Source organism: Candida dubliniensis, chromosome 2 (genome assembly GCF_000026945.1).
Source record: "Candida dubliniensis CD36 chromosome 2, complete sequence".
Classification (NCBI taxonomy): Eukaryota; Fungi; Ascomycota; class Pichiomycetes; order Serinales; family Debaryomycetaceae; genus Candida; species Candida dubliniensis.
In genome coordinates, this window is record NC_012861.1 from 1,682,692 (window position 1) to 1,706,303 (window position 23,612).

General features: G+C 33.5%; 8 protein-coding genes across 8 annotated transcripts, besides 4 other annotated features; 1 reads left to right on the top strand and 7 right to left on the bottom strand. All coding sequences in view use genetic code 12, as the record gives it.

Annotated features, from left to right (window-relative positions):
- Nucleotides 1-491: 491 nt before the first annotated feature.
- Nucleotides 492-758: a mobile genetic element (truncated).
- Nucleotides 759-846: 88 nt separating this feature from the next.
- Nucleotides 847-1,129: a mobile genetic element (partial ORF2).
- Nucleotides 1,130-1,263: 134 nt separating this feature from the next.
- Nucleotides 1,264-3,274: a mobile genetic element (end of Pol ORF followed by LTR.).
- Nucleotides 1,874-2,422, bottom strand: CD36_22480 (retrotransposon polyprotein, fragment, putative; the record flags this gene model as incomplete). Its single annotated transcript, XM_002418677.1, has 1 exon — nt 1,874-2,422. One exon carries the CDS (start codon nt 2,420-2,422, stop codon nt 1,874-1,876), a length of 549 nt encoding a protein of 182 aa, XP_002418722.1.
- Nucleotides 2,496-2,757: a mobile genetic element.
- A 1,673-nt stretch (nt 3,275-4,947) lies between the features above and the next one.
- Nucleotides 4,948-8,136, bottom strand: CD36_22490 (phosphatidylinositol 4,5-bisphosphate 5-phosphatase, putative; the record flags this gene model as incomplete). Its single annotated transcript, XM_002418678.1, has 1 exon — nt 4,948-8,136. One exon carries the CDS (start codon nt 8,134-8,136, stop codon nt 4,948-4,950), a length of 3,189 nt encoding a protein of 1,062 aa, XP_002418723.1.
- Nucleotides 8,137-8,892: 756 nt separating this feature from the next.
- CD36_22500 (conserved hypothetical protein) lies at nt 8,893-9,285 on the bottom strand (the record flags this gene model as incomplete). The annotated part of the gene is made up of 1 exon (XM_002418679.1): nt 8,893-9,285. The coding sequence occupies one exon, from the start codon at nt 9,283-9,285 to the stop codon at nt 8,893-8,895; it is 393 nt and encodes a 130-aa protein (XP_002418724.1).
- Nucleotides 9,286-9,970: 685 nt separating this feature from the next.
- OPT4 (oligopeptide transporter, putative) lies at nt 9,971-12,736 on the bottom strand (the record flags this gene model as incomplete). The annotated part of the gene is made up of 1 exon (XM_002418680.1): nt 9,971-12,736. The coding sequence occupies one exon, from the start codon at nt 12,734-12,736 to the stop codon at nt 9,971-9,973; it is 2,766 nt and encodes a 921-aa protein (XP_002418725.1).
- Nucleotides 12,737-14,781: 2,045 nt separating this feature from the next.
- On the bottom strand, nt 14,782-16,158 carry CD36_22520 (ef-1-alpha, putative; the record flags this gene model as incomplete). The annotated part of the gene is made up of 1 exon (XM_002418681.1): nt 14,782-16,158. The coding sequence occupies one exon, from the start codon at nt 16,156-16,158 to the stop codon at nt 14,782-14,784; it is 1,377 nt and encodes a 458-aa protein (XP_002418726.1).
- A 351-nt stretch (nt 16,159-16,509) lies between these two features.
- CD36_22530 (DNA replication regulator dpb11, putative) lies at nt 16,510-18,699 on the bottom strand (the record flags this gene model as incomplete). Its single annotated transcript, XM_002418682.1, has 1 exon — nt 16,510-18,699. The coding sequence occupies one exon, from the start codon at nt 18,697-18,699 to the stop codon at nt 16,510-16,512; it is 2,190 nt and encodes a 729-aa protein (XP_002418727.1).
- A 990-nt stretch (nt 18,700-19,689) lies between these two features.
- CD36_22540 (peroxisomal matrix lipase, putative) lies at nt 19,690-20,883 on the top strand (the record flags this gene model as incomplete). The annotated part of the gene is made up of 1 exon (XM_002418683.1): nt 19,690-20,883. The coding sequence occupies one exon, from the start codon at nt 19,690-19,692 to the stop codon at nt 20,881-20,883; it is 1,194 nt and encodes a 397-aa protein (XP_002418728.1).
- A 79-nt stretch (nt 20,884-20,962) lies between these two features.
- On the bottom strand, nt 20,963-21,502 carry CD36_22550 (hypothetical protein; the record flags this gene model as incomplete). The annotated part of the gene is made up of 1 exon (XM_002418684.1): nt 20,963-21,502. The coding sequence occupies one exon, from the start codon at nt 21,500-21,502 to the stop codon at nt 20,963-20,965; it is 540 nt and encodes a 179-aa protein (XP_002418729.1).
- Between the last annotated feature and the right edge of the window lie 2,110 nt (nt 21,503-23,612).

Genomic DNA, 23,612 nt, shown 5'->3' on the forward strand with positions numbered 1-23,612 from the left:
AAATTGATCATCAAATGAAACTGAACTCAGTACGGTTATTTCTTCATCTTCTTGTTCCAATTATAATTTATCAACAATTGCATAATATACTTTAAAATACAAAATTGTAGATAATTAGGCATTTTTAAAATTTGAAGCAATACTTTGCATCATTTACAATTTACGAACTTTATAATCTAGGGTATAATAATTTAATCTTTACTAATGATAGTATTATATGTACCAACTCTCAATAGTTTCATAGCTTATTATCGTTATATATAAATGAATAAATAATAAACGTGAAAATTTGATTCATTTGTTAAGAGTAATAGTAATATAAAACATAAGTATTGTAAACTAACAATGATAAAAAAGGATTCATCGAACTCCTCCTGAAATGAATTTGAAATGACGGTATATGGAGATATCATAGATCCCTATGTAACGTGCACAGAGTGCTGACCTGTATATTACTATGTAGATCGGATTATGTAATCAAGATTTGTTAGTGTTAGGGTTGTTGGCTAAGGACTGCATAGAAGGTGTTTCTTCTTCTTCAAGCTAATGTCTTTATTGGATATAGCGGATAAACTTGTGAACCTCCGACTTATGGTCATTGGCGTTATCGTACGATCCTGAAGCGTCTTTGTCCTACCCCTCCCCTTCATGAGCTCGAAGTGGAGAAGTCCGAATGTGGGCTCGGTCAGTTACGGATTAGCGTAATATAAATATGGGTTGGAATCCCCTTGGGATTGGATTTGGAAATAGGAATTAACTACAACTGGAATACACGCTTATATACAGGATTCATATTAACAAAATCCATGAAAATTTCCATTTTTTTTTTCCATCGCAACAGGCGCAGTTGGTAAAAACAGTGAGGTCGTCAGCGAACGCTGTGAATTTCACTCTCTGTTTTTTGCCAACTTGCACTCCTTTTAGTTACTTTCTTAAATTTTGAAGTAGAGGTAGGTTCTAGACCGAGAACAAAAAGAAAGGGTGACATAGGATTGCCCTGCCTTACTCCTTTACCTAACTTGAATACTTCTGATTTTTTGTTGTTGATTATTATTTGACCCGTGTGATCACAGGTTATAGCCATACAGAAATCAATTGTATTTTTACCAATGTTCATCTTTAGCAAAGTCTAATATGACCGCTGCTTGAGTATTCGTTTTTTCGATTTCCTCCAATGCTAATGTACGGGATACATAAATTGATCCACTATCACTAAGATTGAATTTGTTTGTTTCCAAAAAATCTCCCGTCCGGGAAAATCACTGTTGGAAAATAAAATTACTATCGATAGTTGGATGAATTTGAGTGGACTGCACAGAAGAAGTTGATTCAGTAGTTGTGGATTCTTCTGGTGGATGAACAATATATTCAGTGTTAGTTTGGGACAGAACTGGCGTAGAAGACTCAGTTTCTGTTCTGGTTCTTTTATTAGCTCTTCTAGATGATGTAGACATTAATACAGATTATGTTTATTAATTTCGATACTTCCTTAGATTTCCTATTTTCTAGATTTCCAAGAGAATCTCCAGTTTCTTTTATATTACTTTTCATATAGTATTATTATTCTAATTCATTTCTCTTTATAATAAAACATACGATATTACTTTATTTTCTTTTATAAGTTCATACTTTAAAGCATGTGATTCGATAGATAATTTATCTCCTCATTCTTCACATTAACTAATGTTGTATCATTTCAGACATTTAACACTCGGAAGTATTCTGATGCAACATCTCAGATATTATTAAATAATCAGACTCTTTCTTGGTTCAGATCATTTCCTTTTTGAAGATACAGGATTGATCTTTTTTTTATTTTAACATCCTCCCCATCAACCTGTATCTTCCAAAAAAAATATTATTCGTAATTCTTCTAATCTAACGGTCTCAATCCAGATAACCATCTTAGATGTTTAAATTTAGCTTTTGGTAAAGGTTTCGTTAATATATCGGCTAAATTGTCTTCAGAATTTATTGTTTCCACATTGACATTACCAGATTCGATATTTTCTTTCGTGAATTTATATTTCAAATCAATGTGCTTAGTCCTATTGTGAAAAATAGGATTTTCGAGTAATTTCTGACACAGTAAGTTATCCTCGTGTATAGTGATAGGCAATTTTACAATAACATTAATATCTTGAAATATTTGTAACAACCAGAGGGATTCTTTTATTGATTCAGTTAATGCCATACATTCGGCCTCGGTTGTACTAAGAGCAACAACTTGTTGCTTCTTAGACTTCCACGAAATAGGTCCTCCTGAATAAGTAACAATATAACCAGTAATAGATTTTCTATCAGAAGGAGTTGATGCCCAATCACTATCCGAGTAAACATTTAATGAAGTTTCACCTGTATAGCATATTCCATAATTGATTGTTCCATTTAAGTATTTAATTACTCTAATAACAGCTTTCATATGTTTTTCTTTTGGATCATTCACAAATCTTGATAAAGTATTTACGATATAAGCAATGTCGAATCTTATCGTATGATGTTTCGATACTTCTTTCTGAGACAGTAGGAAAACACTTCTAAATCGTAGGAGGGTGTAGTTTGTATAGTTCAATAACTCTTAGGAACAAACTGTTAAAGATTACAAAGGTTATAATCGATAATATCTAATGAAATATGAATTGTTGTTGAAAGAAAACATATATAAAACTATATAAAAATAACCTTCAATGTACAACTTTATAAATAATAATTTGTCGTGTAGAATAGCACAAATATTAGGATTGTAGCGAAACAACACGTATTACTTGAAAATAATAATTTTCCAATTATACTCCGATATTTTGTTTGGTGACACAACTTCTCATTTTCTCGATTTTCACTTTCATTTTCATTTTTAAACAAATCATAATTTATTTCTGCTGGTGTAGAAACTGGATTAATTTCTGAATCTGATAATTCAAGATCGGAAATCATTTTTCTAATATAATCATTTAAGCTTAATTGGATTTCATTTGATTGCTGATAAATATTTAATCCCAAAAATTTATGACATAAACCTGAGTCAGTTATTGAAAAATGTTTTCTTAATCAGTGATGATATCCATAGTGATAAATTGCCATCTACCTTTGGGTTAAATGGGAATTGGTTGGTGTAACCATTCTCAACAGGTGATTTTCAATTAAATGATGATCACTTATTTACTAACCAAAAAATTGATTAACTAACTAACTTTCATCTGTCATCTATCCATTTATCTATATATACCTGATATAAGATTTTGAATCAGATTCAAGTTAGTTTTTAGTATATAAATTTTCCAATATTGTTCCATATATTACTGATAATACATGAGAAACAAATTGGGGAAACTTTTTAATTTAAATATTAATATTATACGATTCTTATTTATTGTTTAATCTTGAGTTTTTTGAATTGTAGTTTTTTCCATGTCTATAATAGAAATGGGGTTTTTAAAAGACATCTTCTGTTCTCTACAAATGGTACAACATTTCTTTGAATCTTAAAAGTAGCAAATAAACATATTTACCATTAAGTTGAAATTATCAACTTTATACCATGCTACACTTGGAGGGGACATATTATTCATTTTGTTTCCCACAATTGTTATACACAAATCAGTTCACTATGTAATTCTATTTTTTTCCCTCCTTTTCTCCTTTTCTCCTTTTCTCCTTTTCTCCTTTTCTTTCCACACTTCAAAAAAAAAAATATAAAATCTCAACCATTTCGGCTTTGAAAAAAAAAAAAGAAAAACCAACAAAGAGATACTTCAAAGTTTATGTCCAGGGCTGCAAGTCTTGTTTTAAATTTGTTTGTGGATTTTCTAGGAACTATCCATCGGTACCTATTGGATAGTTAATGAATATCGCTCCATGTTTCATTTATTTTATGTGCGGCCATTTCTGCATTCATTGCTTGGTTTCATGATATTACCAAAATCATGAAATTTCTAACCATTTTACTAACTTACACTTTTTCAACTTTTAATTTTGTTCCTCCAATTATAATTCTTTTTTTTGATAGTGCATGAAGTTTAAAGTTGGAATCTAGCTAATACGTTTTCAACTTCTTTGTTGAAAATGATTTGTTATTATAGTTATATTTGAATACACAAATTTGTTTTATATCATAAGTCAGTTTATTTACCATGTAATTTATTGAGCTCATGAGTAAAATAACTCATTAAATTAGAGGATAACTAATTTACTACCTTCATCCATCGAACTTTCTTATCAGTGATTTTGTCTTTATCACCATTATATAATTAATAATGCAATGTTTCTTGTTATAACGGGTTAATGGCTTATTTGGTGAATATCTCCATCCTTAATTAGACTACCATAACTTCATGAGTTGATTGAAAGTGGTGATGAATTTGTAACTGAGGAACAACTAACATAGTATTGACCTACGTATACTAAATTTGATCCGAGCTTATTTTGTCGTGCATGCATCAACAACGTCGAGTAAATTGTCAAGTGACAGATGAACAACGAAAAAAATTTTTTTTTTTTTCACTTCTCTGTTCTTTTTCATATACGTTGTCGATTACCCTGTACGACACATCTCGATTTTTGGAATGGTTCCTTTCAGGTCATTATACTTGTAGGTGTGTACCCATCGAGCGGGTATTAATACAGTTGATTAGTGATAAGAGTTTCACTATGAAAACAAATCCTTTTTACCAAGGTACCTTATTCTATTAACTTATCACCCTTCTTTTCGACCATAGAGAGAAGGATTAATTTAGGATTATGATCATTTCGACTCTGAAGTTGAAATGGTTCGTTATTTAGTGAATATATGAATTTATGAATTGTTATTAGATATACAAATTTGTAGATTAAATGATTTCCCTTCGAAGAATATGAACCTATACTTAACTTCTTCCATTGTTGATACTCTTTTCTACGACTCCTCTTTATAAACGAAATGCATTAATATGACTGAAAAAAAAAAAAAATCTATTTACGACCAGGAACTAATGGTTGCCAGCTAGCCATTGTTTTTGGTGCTACTATACTGTCTCCATTGGTATTCCCATTGGTTTCCAGTTTTTCAAGTTGATTATTATGAGTTGATTTCAAATTTTCGGGTTTTTTAGGAACCATGGGTTTAACATCAAGTTTCTTCACTGTATCTATATCGGTGTCATCTTTGGAACCCCTGTTTAGTGATGGCAGTTTAATATCATTTAATGTGGTATTTCTTTTCATTGGTGGAATTGGTTTTACGTCGTGTTTCTTTTCCGACGGCGCTGGTGAACTCAATGGGGAAGGAATTAATGGAGTAGAAGAAAACCCAATTGGTGGGATAGTTGTAGTGGCACGTCTTGCTGGTGGTGGTGGTGGTGGAGTTGTTGTTGTTGTTTGACCCAATCCATGGATTAAATCTCTACTTGCAGCTGACACTGGAGTTGGTGTCATGATTGAAGTTGAAGATCTCGTTAAATTTGATGAACTTGATATTGTTGCTGTTGTTGATGGAGCAGGTGATGGAGATGGAGATGGTGTTATTTTCTTAAGTGCTAAAGACAGGATAATCTCATTCAAGATACTCTTTTTCACTTGTTCATTAATAATTCTGGCCGTAGTTTCAAAACTTGCGTAAACGGCTTTATGATCGGAATATAAAACATCTGCAGCAGAATCGTATTTTAACAATTTCAAAGGACTAGCTTTTTTATCACTTAAGAATAAAACTCGATCAGTCCATGATGGAGTTCTTTGCTTTTCACTAGTATCATAATCATTAGTGTATTTATCAAATTTATAAGTGGGCGGGAATTTAACTAATCCTTCTTTGAATTCACTGAAAGCACCCCGATCTCTTCTTTCACGAGTTAATTGATCATTTTCTAATAATTCTTGATAAGCTCCATTGGCAACCAACTGACGACATTCTAAATTAGCAATATCAATTCGATAATTTAAATCGCCAAACCAAATAACATGATCATGATCTTTGATATAGTAATTACGTGGGAAAACCAACCCTTGCATTATCGTTGAATAATCATTATATCTTTCAGTAACTGCCAATGTACCAGCAGCTAAATGACATGTCACAAACGCAAATGAAGTAGTTCCAAATAAACATCTAATTCCACAAGCACCTTTATTGGCAGCCATACCTCCTAATCCAGTTTTTTTCGACGATCCAGCAACTCTAGTCACATAAGATACTTTGGATTTTTTGACATACAAAAACAATGCCATGGTAGCAATTGATTCTGTTCTTAACAAAACATATTCTTCATCTATTTGAAAAGAATTTAACTGTTCATTTAATAATTGTGCCCATTGTGATGCTTTGGTGCCATCGGCATTTAAAATTGAACTGGCATTTAATTCAATCAATTCTTGTAATCCAATGGCATACATGTCCGGTAATGATCCATCTTGAGGAAACAACCATGAAGTTAAATCGATGGTTTTAGGGTTAAATGCATTGACATTATAAGTACCAGTAAATATTTTAATATTTTCAAAACTTGTAAATGAACTTTCTTGTTCTTTTAACTTAGTTTTGATGTATTCACTTGCTGGATTGTAGACTTTAACTTTACGAGAATTTCTTCCGTCGACTCCCACCAAAATATCTATTGTCAGTTGCTTTTTCCCATCCACAAATGTATTTTGATACATTCTTGAAACTGATTTAGTTACATCAGATAATGCACCAGCAAAATTCATTTTCCCTGATCTCGAGAATGATGATTTCAAGGCGTTTGTACCAGTATAAATTTGCGATATGGCATCACCATTATCGGCCCATAAAGTGTTGTGTTTTTGAATCATTCCTTCAAATGCCATACGATTGTTGTAAATCCCTTGATTCGTTAAAATATTCTCCAATACTGATCGACAAATAACTTGTTCGATTAAATTAGTACGATCAAGACAGTCCAAACAATTTACACGGAAAATCCCATCTTGACGAGTGATAACTTCTTGGCTATTCATATCATAAGTAAACCACCCAAACAGATTTAATGAATCTTGTAATAATGGTAAGATTTTTGTAGCCCCAGCAAACCCACCAGCAATTTTTGTTTCGTGATGGAAATCAAATGCCGTGTAATCGATCTCTTCTTTTTTGTCACAATGATTATAAAGTTGTTGATATCTTTGCGATATTTGTACTTCTGACGATTTAGTTTTCGAAAGTAAATCGACAATATGACATACCCCGTAACTCTGAAGAATATCACTGAAATGTTTATTGAAAACTGGTTGTGTCGCTTGTAAAGATCTTGTGAGAGTGATTTTGGGGTTTATTAAAGTTGAATCTTGTTCCCAAAATGTGGGCACTGAACCTCGAATTTGGGTGAAGGTGAAAATTGATGATTTCGATGGATTATAATAAATATATTCTGTTTCCACAAAATTGGCAACATTGCCGTTATCATCAATACCTCGAGTGTTGTATCTTGTCCCAGCTCGTTTCCAAGATTGTTTGGAAATAATCGTTAATGAATCACCATGATTGCCAATAGGTGATGTTTTGGCAAATCCTCTAATCACAGTAGTTAAAAATCGATTATCATCAAGAATCAATTGATTGTAAGTGTCTAAATTGGATCGGAAATGAATCAATTCATCCATTAAAAATGAATTCCACATATATTCTGGTTTATAATGATCAATTGAATCAGGACTGCCAACTCCTCTATTTTGTAACAAAGACGTTAAATCGAAATCGTTAGAATAATAAAATGATCCATTCGATAATAGTTTTCGTAATTCAAAACATGGATGTTGCACTCGAGCAGTATCATCTTCGTCTCCAATTGGATACCCTGAACTATCCAATTCCACAAAATCCCAATCATCGTTATTTAAAGATACAAAATCGACTGAATATATTTTATCAACAGTTTCATTTTCGATGGGACTAGCAACATTAGTTATGGCTCCAGTAATGATTGCAAGATATATTTGGTCTTCCACGTGTATTAATCCTAAACAGCCAAAAACGTCCCGTCTTATCAATGTTCTATAACCTTGCTCTTTGGTGATGTTGGGGTTTGGAATCAAGTCGACATTAACTGTTGGTTTCTTGGGGTCACGTTCTTTGATTCGGAATGATAAACTAAAAGTATCTGAATGTAATACCAACGTTCGTGGGTCTTCTTTATATAGTAACTTCATAGGGGAAGTCAGTCTGTGTTGGAGATCGTTTAAAGACTGTTGGTTTTTTTTTTTTTTTTTTTTTTTTTTTTTCGCTGTCAAGATTTCAAGTTTCCATCGAGTCGTGGCATTCGGAACAAAGTAGTTTGGCAACTTTGCAGCAATCACTCACTGAATTGATTGATGTAGTGGTCTATTGGAGTATGATATAGGCAATGGTAATTGTAGTCGGTGAGTATGTTATATTTTAAATACCATCCATAAGGCTATATTTTACGAGTAAAAGCTTATTGGACAGAAATAACAGTGAGATCTAAATCGTTTGGTAAATATAGGAGTTTTATCAGGTTTTGAATTTGCTGACAAGGAACGACGTTAATTAGGGGTGAATTCGAAGAGACAGCGTGTAGTTTTATTTTAATAATTTGATGAAAAAGTGCCCCACCCCCCTCAAAAATAAACTACTATATATATTCGACTTATCTGTGAGTTTGAAATGCATTGGTAAAAGTGTTTATATCCGTATATGTATCTTATTGGCGTAATAACACAAAGTTAGTCTTTAAAAAATATATTGAAATTGGAAACATAAAAAATTTAAACTCTTCATCCCAACGTATTTTAGTCCACCTTTGTTTCCAGCAATTTATGAAATAGCTATTGATTTGTTTCACTAATTGGGAAACCAACCATTAAACAAATCGTTAATCCGTCAAATATTAAGACTGTATTTAAAAAGCAAAAAAAATAGCTGATACCAATTCTATTTGACAGTTCTCAAACATCACACGTGCCTTTTATACATGCTGGTGGTGGATATGTTAGTCGATTTGATCCTTCAACCTGATGAAATTCTCCTTCTCTGTCAAATTGACCAAAATCTTGTTCTTTTGTAGACGCATTTGTATACAGAGAAACAGAATCATCTGAATATTCCGATTGGCTTGTTGCAACAGATTTAGCCAGTGAGAATTCTTCATGTTGTTGTTGGGAATTATTGGAGGTTGTTGATGAAGAATGTGCAGTTGAAGTTGAGATTATGTTGGATATATTTCTTTGTGACTGGCGTTGTCTTGTATTTTCTTGCGTAAGCTCTTCAATTTGAGAAACTGTTAAAGTACGCTCATAGGATTTGTCTTCGGTCTGCATAATCGCAAACATGTCAAACATGTTCCTATTATGCACAAATAACTACCGAAAAATCCAAGCAATCCACAAATACTTATAACTATCCAGATGAATACATTAGCACCAACGGAATCTGCAGGAAGTCATTTCGACAAGTAATTGGAATCATCTGAACTAGAAGAAGTGATGGAGTGTGCAATTAGCAAGATCATCTGTAAGTTTGGCTGTAGTTATTTTAATACTATTCATAGTTTTTAATTATATATTATTATTGCTCTTTCAAGACTATTTTATATATTCGAAATCTTAGTCAGGTTCATGTTTTGTATTGCTTGAGCGATCATCCTATATAGAGAAAAAAATATGGATTATATAATCAGTTTTTTTTTTTTTTCTTTTGAAGACTATGATAGATACTGATTTACAAACTTTTGATACCATTACAAATGACACAAATTTCGCAACTGGATCACACTGAGGAAAATGAATGTCAATTTCAAACTTTACAAAGTTGCAAGCCCCAATTATAGATCCGATTCGTTTCTCCATTTGTTTTCTTTTGGCAATAAACTTTCATGTGAATAGGAACTATTTTAATTTAGGATATTAGCGTTATCTGACGGAAAAGATCCAATATGGAATCAATACTTTGTAAACAAGTAATAATCTAAATATGTCATTTAATTATACGAAAAGAACTAAACTAATGTAAAAAAAAAGAGTGCAATCATGGGAAATGCCCAACTCTTGGACCAAAATAACCGTCGGCTGCCTGTAAAGTAGCGTTCAAATACCCAGTGGCCATGGTCGCATCCCATCCTTCAAATGGGACATTGTTACCCCACCAGGAAATATCTGTTTCATGATAGTACACTGCAAAGAAAATGATGATTGATGAAAATGCAATACCAGCTTCAATTCCTGTAGCTAAAAGATAATCATATTTCTGCCACCAAGCTTCATACTTTCTTTTAACATAGTGCATAAATGCATAACCAACATAAAGACCACCAGTATTATAAGACAAATTATAAGGAGCATAACCTAAAAATCCACCAATAATAATCGAAGGTTCAAAATATTTCGAGTATTTCTTAGGGGCCCATTTCTTGAATGCAATACATGGGAAAGCCAATAAGAACCCAATCAAGAAACACCATGCTAATATTGGATATAATCCATTGAAAACTTTCTTAGGTCCAATAACCCCCCATAAAACTGAAGCATTATAGAATGTTGTAGTACCTGGACATGTGAATTTTTGCTTATTCCCAGGAACACAATAATCTTTTATCCCAGTAATTTGATAGTTAAGAATACCCAATTGAATGAACGATGTAATAAATACAGACAACAATTGACATCTGTACATTGCTCTTGGTGGGAGCTTAGCATAATGACCTTGTTTCAAATCATTAATGAAATTCTGTGCTTGTCCGTCAATGTTATAACCCAATGCCTTTATAAATGCTAAGGCTAGCCCATTACCAGGGATAGCATACCCGACAATTAATTCAACTAACACATTAAGCCCAAATCCAAACATGGTTCTTGATTGAACAGTTGTTAATGGAATCAAAAACACAAAGTTAATGGCCAAGGCAAAGAAAATTCCCCAAACCGGGGTTTCAGCAGGATATACTTTGACACATAATATGGCCAATACCAAAGAAATAATAAGAATAATAAGATATGCCCATTCGGGGACTTCTGGGTATGCTCTCATCATAACACTATGAGGATCATTAAAACCATCGTAAGTAGATCTTTTGAAATTTCTAATACCCTTATATAACGACTGAAGTGCTTCCCACATTTGCTTATAATTCATAGCAATTTCGTAAACAAAATGGAACGGATAAATGGCAAAGAAGGCTCCATATACAACCAAGTTCCCAGCAGAATAAAAAGGTGGTCCCACCTCCTTATATTTCTCTTCATCAAACAAAGATTCAGAATTCACAACCGCAGTAACATGATAAGGTTTCCCCTCGTTTGTGAAAAGACGATTTGAGTTGATTGGAAGATATCCAGTCCATTTATAATTCGAATAGAATACCCCTAATATGCAAAAAAGTGCAAGTACCATTCCAATATAGTTTTCCAAAGTATTATAAAATGGAGCAATAAATCCACTAGTACCAATAACATTCATATCAAAACTTGGGATTGGATTTAACCCAAGTCCACCAAAGGAACCAGTCACAACAGCAAGATTATAATTGTCGGGTTTAATCCATGTCATCCAATTGAATTGAGAAAGAGCTTGGAAAAGATAGTCAGGAATCCAAAAATATAAAAATGAAATACCAGCAGTAATGAAAAAAAAATTATACCCAGAAATACTCCATCCATTGATTCTAGATTTCACTTCAGGGGACATCAAAGTTTTGTTTAATCTGACATTAGGTAAAATTGATGGCCAAATCGCCTTTTCTGGGTAAACGGCAAATTGTCTCATTATCCCAGAAAGTCCAAACCCAAGAAAGTTTGTCGACAATGTTAACAACACTTGATAACCAAAATCAACCCATTTGTTATCATAGAACAATTCTGATTTTTGCATCAAAATGTTAGATGAGACATATGAGGTTCCTGAAGAAACACCACAGAAGATAGTGGCAAGCATTTGTTCTTTAAAAGTATATGGACCAGGATTCAAGTCTATGGTATATTTCCAAATTTTAAATTTCCATTTGGGTAAAATCCATTCACAAATTAAACCAGTTGGATAAAGAAACACTTGAACAACCGACATCCCAAGTCCAATACTAGGTTGTCTTTCAGAAAAAAATTGATTAATAACAGCACCAATGGCAGTCCATATAATAGCAACAATATAAACTCTAACAGTTTCAACGGGGATTGTTGGATCATCATAAGGATCAGTCACACCTCTAACCTGCGGATATGGTGACCAATAAGCAATCAAAACTGCCTCTAATTTCACTTGCAATTCCCAATCAACTATCTTGTAATAAGGTTCGTTAAGATTCTCACTTGCACTGTTGTCTAATGATGAACTTTCTTCAGACACTCTTTTCTCATGAATGAATGCTGACAATTTGTCTTTTGCAGAAACATTAGATGGATGATCTTTTTCAGAAAAGTCAGTATCTGAGGGAATTTTCCCCTGCTTATAGTTGATCAACTTGGTCCACAACTCTTCATCTTTGTCCAAAATATTAACATCGTTTTCATGCTCGACCACTGCCTTTTCTAAAATATTTAAAGCTTCTTCAATTGAAATATGTTCAATTTTTTCAAATATAAATGTGGCTTGGGGTGGTAACTTGTCAAAAGATACCAAAGAATCATAATGTAATCTTTTAAGAATAAAATCCTTTTGGGCGTTTGTCAAAGTTGTACCAACTTCACCAATAGAAAGAGGGTTTGATGATATTGCCTGAAGGTTTACTTCATGAGCAGCCAAATCCACATGACTAGTAATACTAGTAATAGGAAGATCAGGAATTGGTTTCTCTGTGGACATGTTATTAGCGACTTGAATAATCCCTGTTATCAATGATTATCTTTTTTTTTATAAAATTACTTTACAAGAACAATAAGAGGGAAAGTCAAGCAATATTTATGTCAAGGAAAATATAATTTGCAGCCGACAAATCTTAAAAAAAAAAAGAGAACTAAAAGTGAAAGCCCAGTAAGTGATTAAAACAATGGAAAGTGATATCTCTTGAACAAAAACTGTGAACGGCATCAAAATTATAAATGGAGAATTTAAAACTGTGTTAGAATAAGGTAAAATTAATTATTATGGCTCCTAGACAGAACTCACTTTACTTTCAGAATTACATATGTATAATCTAAATGGGTGTGTTTGTCAAAGGTTTGACGTGGTGCACAATAGTAAGAAAAGCAGCAATAAATATTAGAAGACGAAGCAATTAGAGACTTGGTACTTTACATGAATATAGCTAGAATCTGTTTGTAAAACCAAAATGGGATGAAATCAATAATGGTAGCATTGTCTTTTTTTCACTTTCAAACTGTGGTGGTATCAAATTTTACAAACCCCCCCGAAATTATAGTTTTATCATTCTCTACTAATTTGAAAGTATGCTTATCTTATTTGTGTTGTCAAGTGAAAAAGTCAAACAATTCTCCACATATCAAGTGTCAACCTCAAATTAATTATGATATCACAGGTTCTGAAAATTTGCTATCTAAAATTTTTCTATTTTTAGTTATCTTTCTTTCTTAACTTATACCAACTAGTCCTGTGCACTTGTCGTTTGTTTTAACGTAAGTAGATGTTCAATCAACCATCTTAAGAACTAATTAGGTGCTAAAAAGAAATTTCAATTACAGACATTTCGTTTTGTATGATTTGATAAGAGAAACAAGAAGGTGATTTTTTAAAAACCGGAGAATACCAGTTAACACGAAAGAACTTCCAATAGCCGAGTTTCATTATTCAATTATGTGGACAAACCTGTGGTTATCAGTAAATACTGATGATATGACTATAATCCATATCGACACTAATGTGTTTCCTCCACAAGAAAAGGTTAAAATATCAAGCCACACAAATAGAGGTTTATAATTTACTAAAATTTTGTTATTCTTTTTGCGAATGGTTTTAGAAGCGAAACGTATTCCTATATCATCAATCGGGTACAAAATGACACCAATAAAAAAAGAAACAATTGACATATTTGACAAGGGAATGAGCTACCCCAACCAAGAAAATACTCCATTGACTCACTATTATCTATATGTGTATAATCCTCACATAGATATCTTTGTTCATTTTTCTTATCTATAAGGTGGTTTTAAGTCTGAGGAAATAGTGAACGCCACATTTTGACTAATTTTTTGAAAACCAATTTACTTTCTACGGCACCAATTTGTGCGATTACTGGTTCAAGCAACGGTTATGATGCAGACTAAAATTGTGTTTATGTATCGTATTGATATATAATAAATTTACCCTCATTGGTCAATTTGTTTGTGTAGATAATACCGAGATAGAACTTGGATCACGGTAATAATTTAGAGCGTTCTCAAAATATGAAATCTATCAAACCAACTTGTGTTTGCACGGCTCAAACAAAAAGATACATCACATAATTCAGTTATCATTAATGATATGATAAATCTATCTTATCAATAGATATGCTTCCATTGTTCAATGTATAAAGAAAAGAATAATTTAAACCTCATGTTGTTGATCTTGAACTTTCTTAGAATCTCGAGTTGTACAGCTAATAACAAGTGGCAATGAATAATCACTTCATAATAACCCAGATGATAAGAATGATCTGAGTTAAAATAACGTTTTCAATACTCAACTCAAAGCGCCTCTTGATTTTTACTGATTTATCTTACTTTTTAACACAAATTTATCCCAAAATTTGTTCAAATATCAGATCTAACTAAACAAAACCATCTACATTGTAATTGCTCTTTTTTTATTTTTTAAAATATATATTATATTTCAAATATAATAAGAAAATAAACTAAACAAATGAATACAAAATAAAAACTCTAACAGATCTTACATAATATTCAACTAGCTTATTTCTTAGCAGCTTTTTGAGCAGCCTTGGTAACTTTACCAGCTTTGTCGGATTTTTCAACAGATTTGATGACACCAACAGCAACGGTTTGTCTCATATCTCTGACAGCGAATCTACCTAATGGTGGGTAGTCAGTGAAAGCTTCAACACACATTGGTTTGGTTGGGACCATCTTGACAATAGCAGCGTCACCGGATTTGACGAATTTTGGATTTTCTTCCAATTTCTTACCAGTTCTTCTGTCAATCTTTTCAACCAAAGTGTCGAATTTACAAGCAATGTGGGCAGTGTGACAATCCAAGACTGGAGAGTAACCAGCAGAGATTTGACCTGGATGGTTCAAGACAATGACTTGGGCATTGAAAGAGTCACAACCCTTTGGTGGATCGTTCTTGGAGTCACCACAAACGTTACCTCTTCTAATTTCTTTGACAGAAACATTCTTAACGTTGAAACCAACATTGTCACCTGGAACACCTTCAACCAATTGTTCGTGATGCATTTCAACGGATTTGACTTCAGTGGTAACACCAGCTGGGGCAAAAGTGACAACCATACCGGCTTTAATGACACCAGTTTCAACTCTACCGACTGGCACAGTACCAATACCACCGATCTTGTAAACATCTTGCAATGGCAATCTCAATGGTTTGTCGGTTGGTCTGGTTGGTGGTTCAATAGCATCAATAGCTTCTAACAAGGTCTTACCAGTAACCTTACCGGATTTGGTTTCCTTTTCCCAACCCTTGTACCATGGACAGTTGGTGGAAGCTTCAATCATGTTGTCACCATTCCAACCAGAGATTGGAACGAATGGAACAGTCTTTGGGTTGTAACCAACCTTCTTGACGAAGTTAGAGGTTTCCTTGATGATTTCTTCAAATCTGTTTTTGTCCCATTTGACAGAGTCCATCTTGTTGACAGCAACAATCAATTGTTTGACACCCAAAGTGTAAGCCAACAAAGCGTGTTCTCTGGTTTGACCATCCTTAGAAATACCGGCTTCGAATTCACCAGTACCACCAGCAATAATCAAAATAGCACAATCAGCTTGAGAAGTACCAGTGATCATGTTCTTGATGAAATCTCTGTGACCTGGAGCATCAATGACGGTAACGTGGTATTTTGGAGTTTCGAATTTCCACAAAGCGATATCAATGGTGATACCTCTTTCTCTTTCAGCCTTCAATTTATCCAAGACCCAGGCGTATTTGAAAGAACCTTTACCCAATTCAGCAGCTTCTTTTTCGAATTTTTCAATGGTTCTTTTATCGATACCACCACACTTGTAAATTAAGTGACCGGTGGTAGTAGATTTACCGGAATCGACGTGACCAATAACAACAACGTTAACGTGAGTTTTTTCTTTACCCATGATTGATTATGACTATAAAGTGTGAAGAAAGGAAAAAGGAAAAAGAAGAAGAAGTAAAATCAAGATGACGAGGAAAAAAAAAATTTTTTTTTTTTTTTTACTTTGTAAAAGTTGAACGAGAGAAAGTGAACAGCAGAACTTTTTTCTTGCAGTTTCATGAGAATAGTAGATAGTTAGGGGGAGAACAAAAGGTATGACTGATTTCACTAAGATAACAAATGCGCTATAATATTAGTCGCACAAATACAAAAACAAACACGTGCAATTCACGAGAAAGTAAGAGTAATTAGGGCTACAACCCCATATAAGAATAATGATACAAGTTTTATAGTAATAGCAAATATTATACAGTTATTTTTTTCTACTCCGTTTACTGGTATGCTGTATCAGGGTCTCCAGTGGTAAAGCTGATCCATCCAATTTCTCTAATAATCTTTCTTGGTTGATCATAGACTCATTGTCTTGATATCTTATTTGTGACATCATGTCCTCTTCAAGTGTTACATCTGGATTAATATCGTGATCATTTTGACCATCAGTAAACGAATTTGCAGCTTCTAGTAATTTCCGTTTAATTGATTTCGGAGATTTACCTCGTACCAATTTACCATATTTTTGTTTCAGGTTAACTCTTCGTGGTGAGGGCAACTTCACCAGATTATCCATTGTAGGTTGTTCTTGTGCATCAATTTCTTGACTCTTGGGACCAAAGGAACTTTCTCTACTGGCTTTATCCAAATTCTTTACATACTCCAATAATGATTTCGGTTTATTATAGTTGCTAGGTGCAAAAATACACCACTGTAAATCTGTAATATCGGGCATGATAAGATGCGATTTGTTAGTCGAGAGTTCTAAAATTTCCCACAAATACGCAACCGAGACAACTGGGATATTCCATCGTTTTGCAGCATCAATTTTGTTTTTAGATGACATAACCGATACTGATCCACCAGTTGGACAATTGATAATGTCCTTACATTTGTACTGAAATAGCTTTGGTGAATTCTTCACAAAACTCGGTTTAAATAAATTGATATTTAAAATTAGCAAATCTCTCTGTTCTGACAAGGTCTCACAGTACTCAAAGTTCAATGCTCCTATTAGTTTTTCAATGTGTAATAATTCAATGCCAGTAAATCCCGATGTACAAATTCTAAATGATTTTTTGGACGGCACTAATCCCTTCATTGGTTGCCCCCATCTATCTAATATAATTTTTTTGTAAAACATGCATCTTTCGATAAAAAACTCGGTAACAACTTTAACAAACCCATTGGTAATTCTCAGCTTAAGGTCAGCAGGTAGGACTTTTAAAATCAGCACAGATTGGTACCCCTTTTTCGCTGGAATAACGACATGTGTGATAGAATCATCGTTTGGGTCATCAGATATTTCACCCAGGTAGTTTTCAATTGCCTTGGATAATAAGTCAAATTCACGAGAATCAAAACCAACCGTGTAGTAATTAAACCCTAAGAATAATTGACTTTCCAGAACATTCGGCAGACTTTCTTTACTTTCAGAAACCAATTTAAGATCCACACGAAGATTCTTACCGTTTAATTCGGGTTTTTGGTTATCGTTATTAGTAGTAGTCTTTTTATTTCCATTTCCATTGTCTTTTTCAACTTTGGTTTCAATATCTTCTTCGTCATCATCATCGTCGTCATCATCATCATCCCATGTCCTGTCATGAATCAATTGCTTTGTCTGTTTCTTAGTGTGGTCCATTATTGAATTCCAAATATCAGTATTAGTTTTATTATTTGTGATTTTCCGTTTTACTTCTGGCTCTACTGACTCTGATCTTTTCTGCTTCTGCTGGGATTTCTGTTTCTGTTTCTCCTGATAATCAAAAACTTCAGGCCAAACAGCACATCCTCTATCGTAACAATCATTTGGATCGTTGCTTAAAATATAATCTTTCCAATCTAAGGCTGCACCTCTTAGTATACTATCAACTATCCAAATAGGGTGTATTGCAGGAACATTCCATTCGAGAGCCTTGTTGTATCTTGTACCTCGTGGATCAGCAGTGATGATAAATTTTTGGTGACACAGTAAGGACTCTTTGGCAACACCACCATTATCAACAAACAACTTGAACAAATTCTTGGGACGAAAATACTCGGGTGAAGTGTTAGTATGCTCTCGAAATTTTACCGTGTTGACTAAATGATCGATCTGAGAGATTGTCATTTCTATTCTCGAAAAGCATGCACTCAACTGGGCAAATATTGCCAACCCATATTTCTCTATTCGTAGTAAATCCAGGCTTTCATCTTCACCGTTTATCCAATGTTTATGAATCGTGAAAATGGAATCAGCATCTATAAATATAATGTCTGGTCTATACTTTATGCAAAATCTATACTTCTCAGTGTCTCGGTCCCCTACTATAAGATAATTGACATCTGTCATTAAATCTGAATAATGAATACCACCAAGGGTCTCTATTTTTCCTACCACCTCTCGTCGTGTTGTTGATTCTAACCCAGTGCAACAGAATAGTAACCCCGTAAATGGTTTCAATGACATGATTTACTAAATCAAGGGTAACTAATACCAAAAAACTACTATATTGAAAAGATGAATAATTAAAATACTTTATGTTAATACAATATCACTCTATGCAAACATGTAAATCACAGAAAATGCCAGAAAGGAAGGGATAGATGCAAATGAATTGGCTTGAAATATGTTATAGAACCTTTTTATGGTAATTCATGATTAGTATTATTATTTTTTTTTTTTTTTCGATTTCACGCGTTTGAACTTCTCTGTTTGTAATCTACAATATCGTGGTTTTTGCCTTTTCTGGTGATGTCCCACTTCCCTTCATTTTGATAAGAATGATTTTGATCAAAGACTAGAAATCAATCAAGAAATCTTATCAGAGAAGAGCGGTTCTGGTGTTGATTTGACTAGTACCCTAAAGGAAAAGAAAATAAACTGCAGATTTGTGTAAATTTGTTCTTCCTGAGAATAATATAGTTTTTCAACTTAACGGCATGATTAAGAGAAGTTGTTTAGATTGAAAGATAATCACCTGACATACTTTACACCTCAAAGTGAAAATAAATCTATACTCGTAGTAAAAGTAGTTCCCACAAACAGAGCCATTAAACGACCGGCTCTGCCATTTGGCCCGTGGGATGATGTTCGTTGGAGAATGAATTCCCGGCGGGGCAAAGCTCCGACACACACACACACACACACACAAACCTTAAAACTAAAACTAATACTAAAAAAACCTCCCCATTTATTCTTTTAACCCCACGATTCTTTTTCTCAAGAGTATAATATAACTTACACACATTTATCATTATTATATAAAACCCACCCACACGACAAGAAAAAAATAATAATTACATAGAAGAAAACAAAAAAAACGTATGACGAAAGTTATAAAAACAAATTATATAAATATCCATTAGTTTTCATTGGTTGATATCGTTTTTTTTTTCTTCTTCCATTTATTAGAAAGAGTATCCTTAATATTTACAGTGAATTAAACTCCGAGACAAAATGCATTTGAAACCAGGCGATTCCCCATATTATGAACGTACTTTAAAGATCAAGAATGCTGCCAATCCACGTGCTCCAGGTTCAGTTGTATTATCCAAACCTAGTCATTTAACCGAAGATTATCAATTGAAAATTGCCTATCGTAAATATGTAACCACTAGACAGATTCCTTTCAATTCACCAAGAATAAATTTCTTGTTTTTACATGGTAATGGGATGAATAAGGGTATTTGGCATTATCAAATTGATAAATTATTTACCATGTATGAAGTTAGTTTCCCAGATATGCATATTGATACCGTTATTGCTGCTGATCATGTCAACATGGGTGATTCAGCCTTTGTCAATCGTGGTAAATTAGGACATGTATCTGATTGGAATGATTTTGCCAGAGATTGTATTATGATTGCAAAAATCCATGAAAAAGAAGCATTTCTTCATCCTAATGCATTTAATGTTGTTGTGGCACATTCAATGGGTGGGTTTATTGCCATGCAGATGACTGCAAATGAACCAAACTTGTTCCAATCGTCGATATTAATCAACCCCGTATGCGTTACGTTCCCTGAGTTACGACACCATAATTTGAAGGTGTATCAGGATTGGTACCACCGTGACTTTGTAAAGTTTTATTTTGATAATATCCCTGAGGGTGAAAATTGGTATCATAAGATCTATGAACATTACACCAATAGATCTTTTTACAGAAAGTTTCATCCGGTTGTGTTACGGAATATGCTAGAAGATGAAATTCCCGAAATGTATGACAGATCGAAATATTACCGAACTGTCGAATTGAAACATGACGGGTTGGAAGATTATATTAATTATTATAATTCCGAGGAGTCAATCACTGCCACCAAGTCATGCTATGAACAAATCAGAGTTCCTACAAAAATATTATGTGGAGAAAATGATGCATTGGCAACTTTTATTGATTCACAAAAAGATCATGAATTGAACTTTGCTGATATCCATGTCCTTGAAGGAAAATATCATAATATGCATGCTGAGAGTCCCGATTTGATTATGAGTTTAGTTAATGACTTTGTTGTAACATGTTATAAAGATCATCCAAAAGTGACCGATTTTGAATATTATAAAAAGTATGGAAGTGATTATAAACTGATATTAAGGAAAAAGAAGTTGCATGATTTATTAGGAGACGATACGAAAATCCCCAGCAAGTTATAAACAATTATGCTGTTTGTTTTTGTTAATATATATATATATATATAGCAGAATATAATTCTAAAAGTGATTAGGGATGAATTCAGTTTATTATGACGTTCGAGTTCGGTGTAGTTGCGTTGGTTGAGATATTTGATGTTCTGTCAAAAAGCGATTTGAAAGATGAATGATTTGAAAATAGAGAGTTCTGTGAATTCGCTATAACAATTTTCCTAGCACATGTGGTTGATTTGGGACGGATACAGTTTCTACTGAATAATGGGATTGCTAATGTAGTGCAAACATGACGTGATGGGACTGGAAATGTGTCTTTTGTGTTGGCAAGATCTTGGTGAACATGTTGTAGAGTTTCAATTTTTCGTGATACCAATCGTTTCTTGATTTGTAATAACTTTTTAATTGGAAGTAAGTTTTTGAACTTGATTATGATTTGTTTTAGTTTAGTATTCAACCGGTACTTGGTTTGAGTATCACTGTTGGTATCTCTTGGAATATATATAGCCTCAGACAACCCATTTGTTCCTAGAAGCGCTGATCTCACATTGTTTGCAACAAACTCCAATTCTCGATTGTTTTCTGTATCATTTGCTGCTGCATTTGAATAGATTTCTCCTATGTACATGATTCAGCTGTTTGAGGAAGAAAAGACAAGTTTTTAATGTATTGATAGTATTGGTAGAGATTTACCGCCAACTTCTTTCTATAAAACAGGTAGTACAGTAGTGTAAAGAAACTAGGTTGGTTTGGTTGCCAAAAAAAAAAAAAAAAAAAAGAAAAAAAACTGACACAACGACGATATCACTAGTTACTACACAATGTCTACTTAACTAATATTTCCCCAAAACTTTGTTTTCTTTAAGTCAATCTCTAGAGCAAAGTTTGGACCGACCGTAGGGATGGACAGGTTATCGCCCCCACAACAGCAATTATACTGCTGAGGACTTGGTCAAGCCATGGATTCCCACCACCATTCCAGCTTCAATATGAGGGGTGGGTGTGAACCTTTGACCTTGCATTGGCACCAACACGTAGCTGCAGAACCAGCTTACACATTGGCTTTAGCACTTGCACGAGCACCGATACCACTGCATTTTGGGCTAATATCAACCCTAGCAATGGCTCTAGCACCCACACTTGTGCATGCACAATGCCTGCTTAGAAGAGAAGCGCTGCACTATAAGAAAAGTTTCGTATCCGTGGACCCCTCTACGTCTTCCTCGGACCTACTTCTCTCCCAATAGCACCATTCATATCATCGTATCTCCTATCACCCAGAACGTCGTATCCTACGTAACTTATACACAATAGACATCTACATAGCTACACAATGAATTTTAGCACCAAGCAAATTATAACAGCTGTAACAATAATAGTACATTGATTATCAACTAGCAACCTATTAGTGTATGATTTTTGTCAAGCGGCAAACAAATTTTGTTACTATTTTATGTCAGCGGTATCCTTGTTTGTGGATGCAAAAAAGTAATCTCTTCCATTGAAACAACACCAAGCTGGACCACCTATGAGCAGTAAACAATTGGAGCAACATAATTCACAACCTTGAATGACTTATATCAAATTAATTAAGTTTAGGATATCAGTTAGCGGCTATAGGATTAAGGAACATTGGATTAATTTTGGGAAAAACAACAGCATCAACGAATAACAAGCAGCAAGGATCTGGGAATCAACATGAATGTATTGAGTTATAAAGGATTGATTGATTCATCAAGTATTGATTGGTTTGAATTATAAACTATTGATTGATTTATATTGAAAAGAAAGAAAAGAAAAAGAAAAAGTGAAAAGAAAAGGAAAAAAAAAATTCTGGATGCAAAAGAAATTTAGGCTATTTATATAGTAAAGAAAAATTTAACTATAGGGACTGCAAAAAATTGCAATTGTGGTCAGCGTCAAATTATAGGGGGGGGGGGGAGAGTATTAGCCGCCAATAGCCTATTTGTGTTTGTCAACAATGAAATTTTGCCGCCAATAAAATGCATAAACAATGGAGAGACATATCCCTTGCAAAATAAAGAGTTCTTTCAATAGTTCTAGTACATTCAAGAAAGCAACAGAATTGGTGATTAGCTCAAGAATTGTCTTAGGTAAATCCGTGCTGATTGATTATAACATGTCACAGTGTTTAGCGCAATAATACCCATTAAACCAGATATTGTAACAAAACTACCACTTTGATGAAATAAGAAAGTCTTACTTGTTCCATTGAGTATATTCAATCTCAGTCATAAGAAGATGCTTAACATTTATGAGACAATAAAAGGTTAATCCATAAACTGCAGAATATAGTGTGTCACGTGGACACACAATTGAGGAGATGCCTGAGATCTAATAGAGTTACCAATCAAAGAAGCCATTTTGAGTTTATAGCACGTTTTAGATGGATATTTGAGTCTATTAAGACCACTTATGAAGCTTTATTGTAAACCTTAATTTCTTGTTTTATTGCTCTCAGGATTTGAATTCATTTAGATACCTAAATTAGTAATTACGGAAATAGGCCACCGAAAAAAAAATTAATTATAGGACTATAAAAGTATCATTGGGGAAGTAAAATTTCATTTCTTACCAATCAACGCTATTCAAGAAGCTACACAAGTCTGGAGCAATATACTTATCCATTTACCACTTGTTTAGTCCTTATTATTATTACTACTCGTTGCACGATTTTCCTTCAATACTTAAGAAACACACGTGTATTATTATTTAAC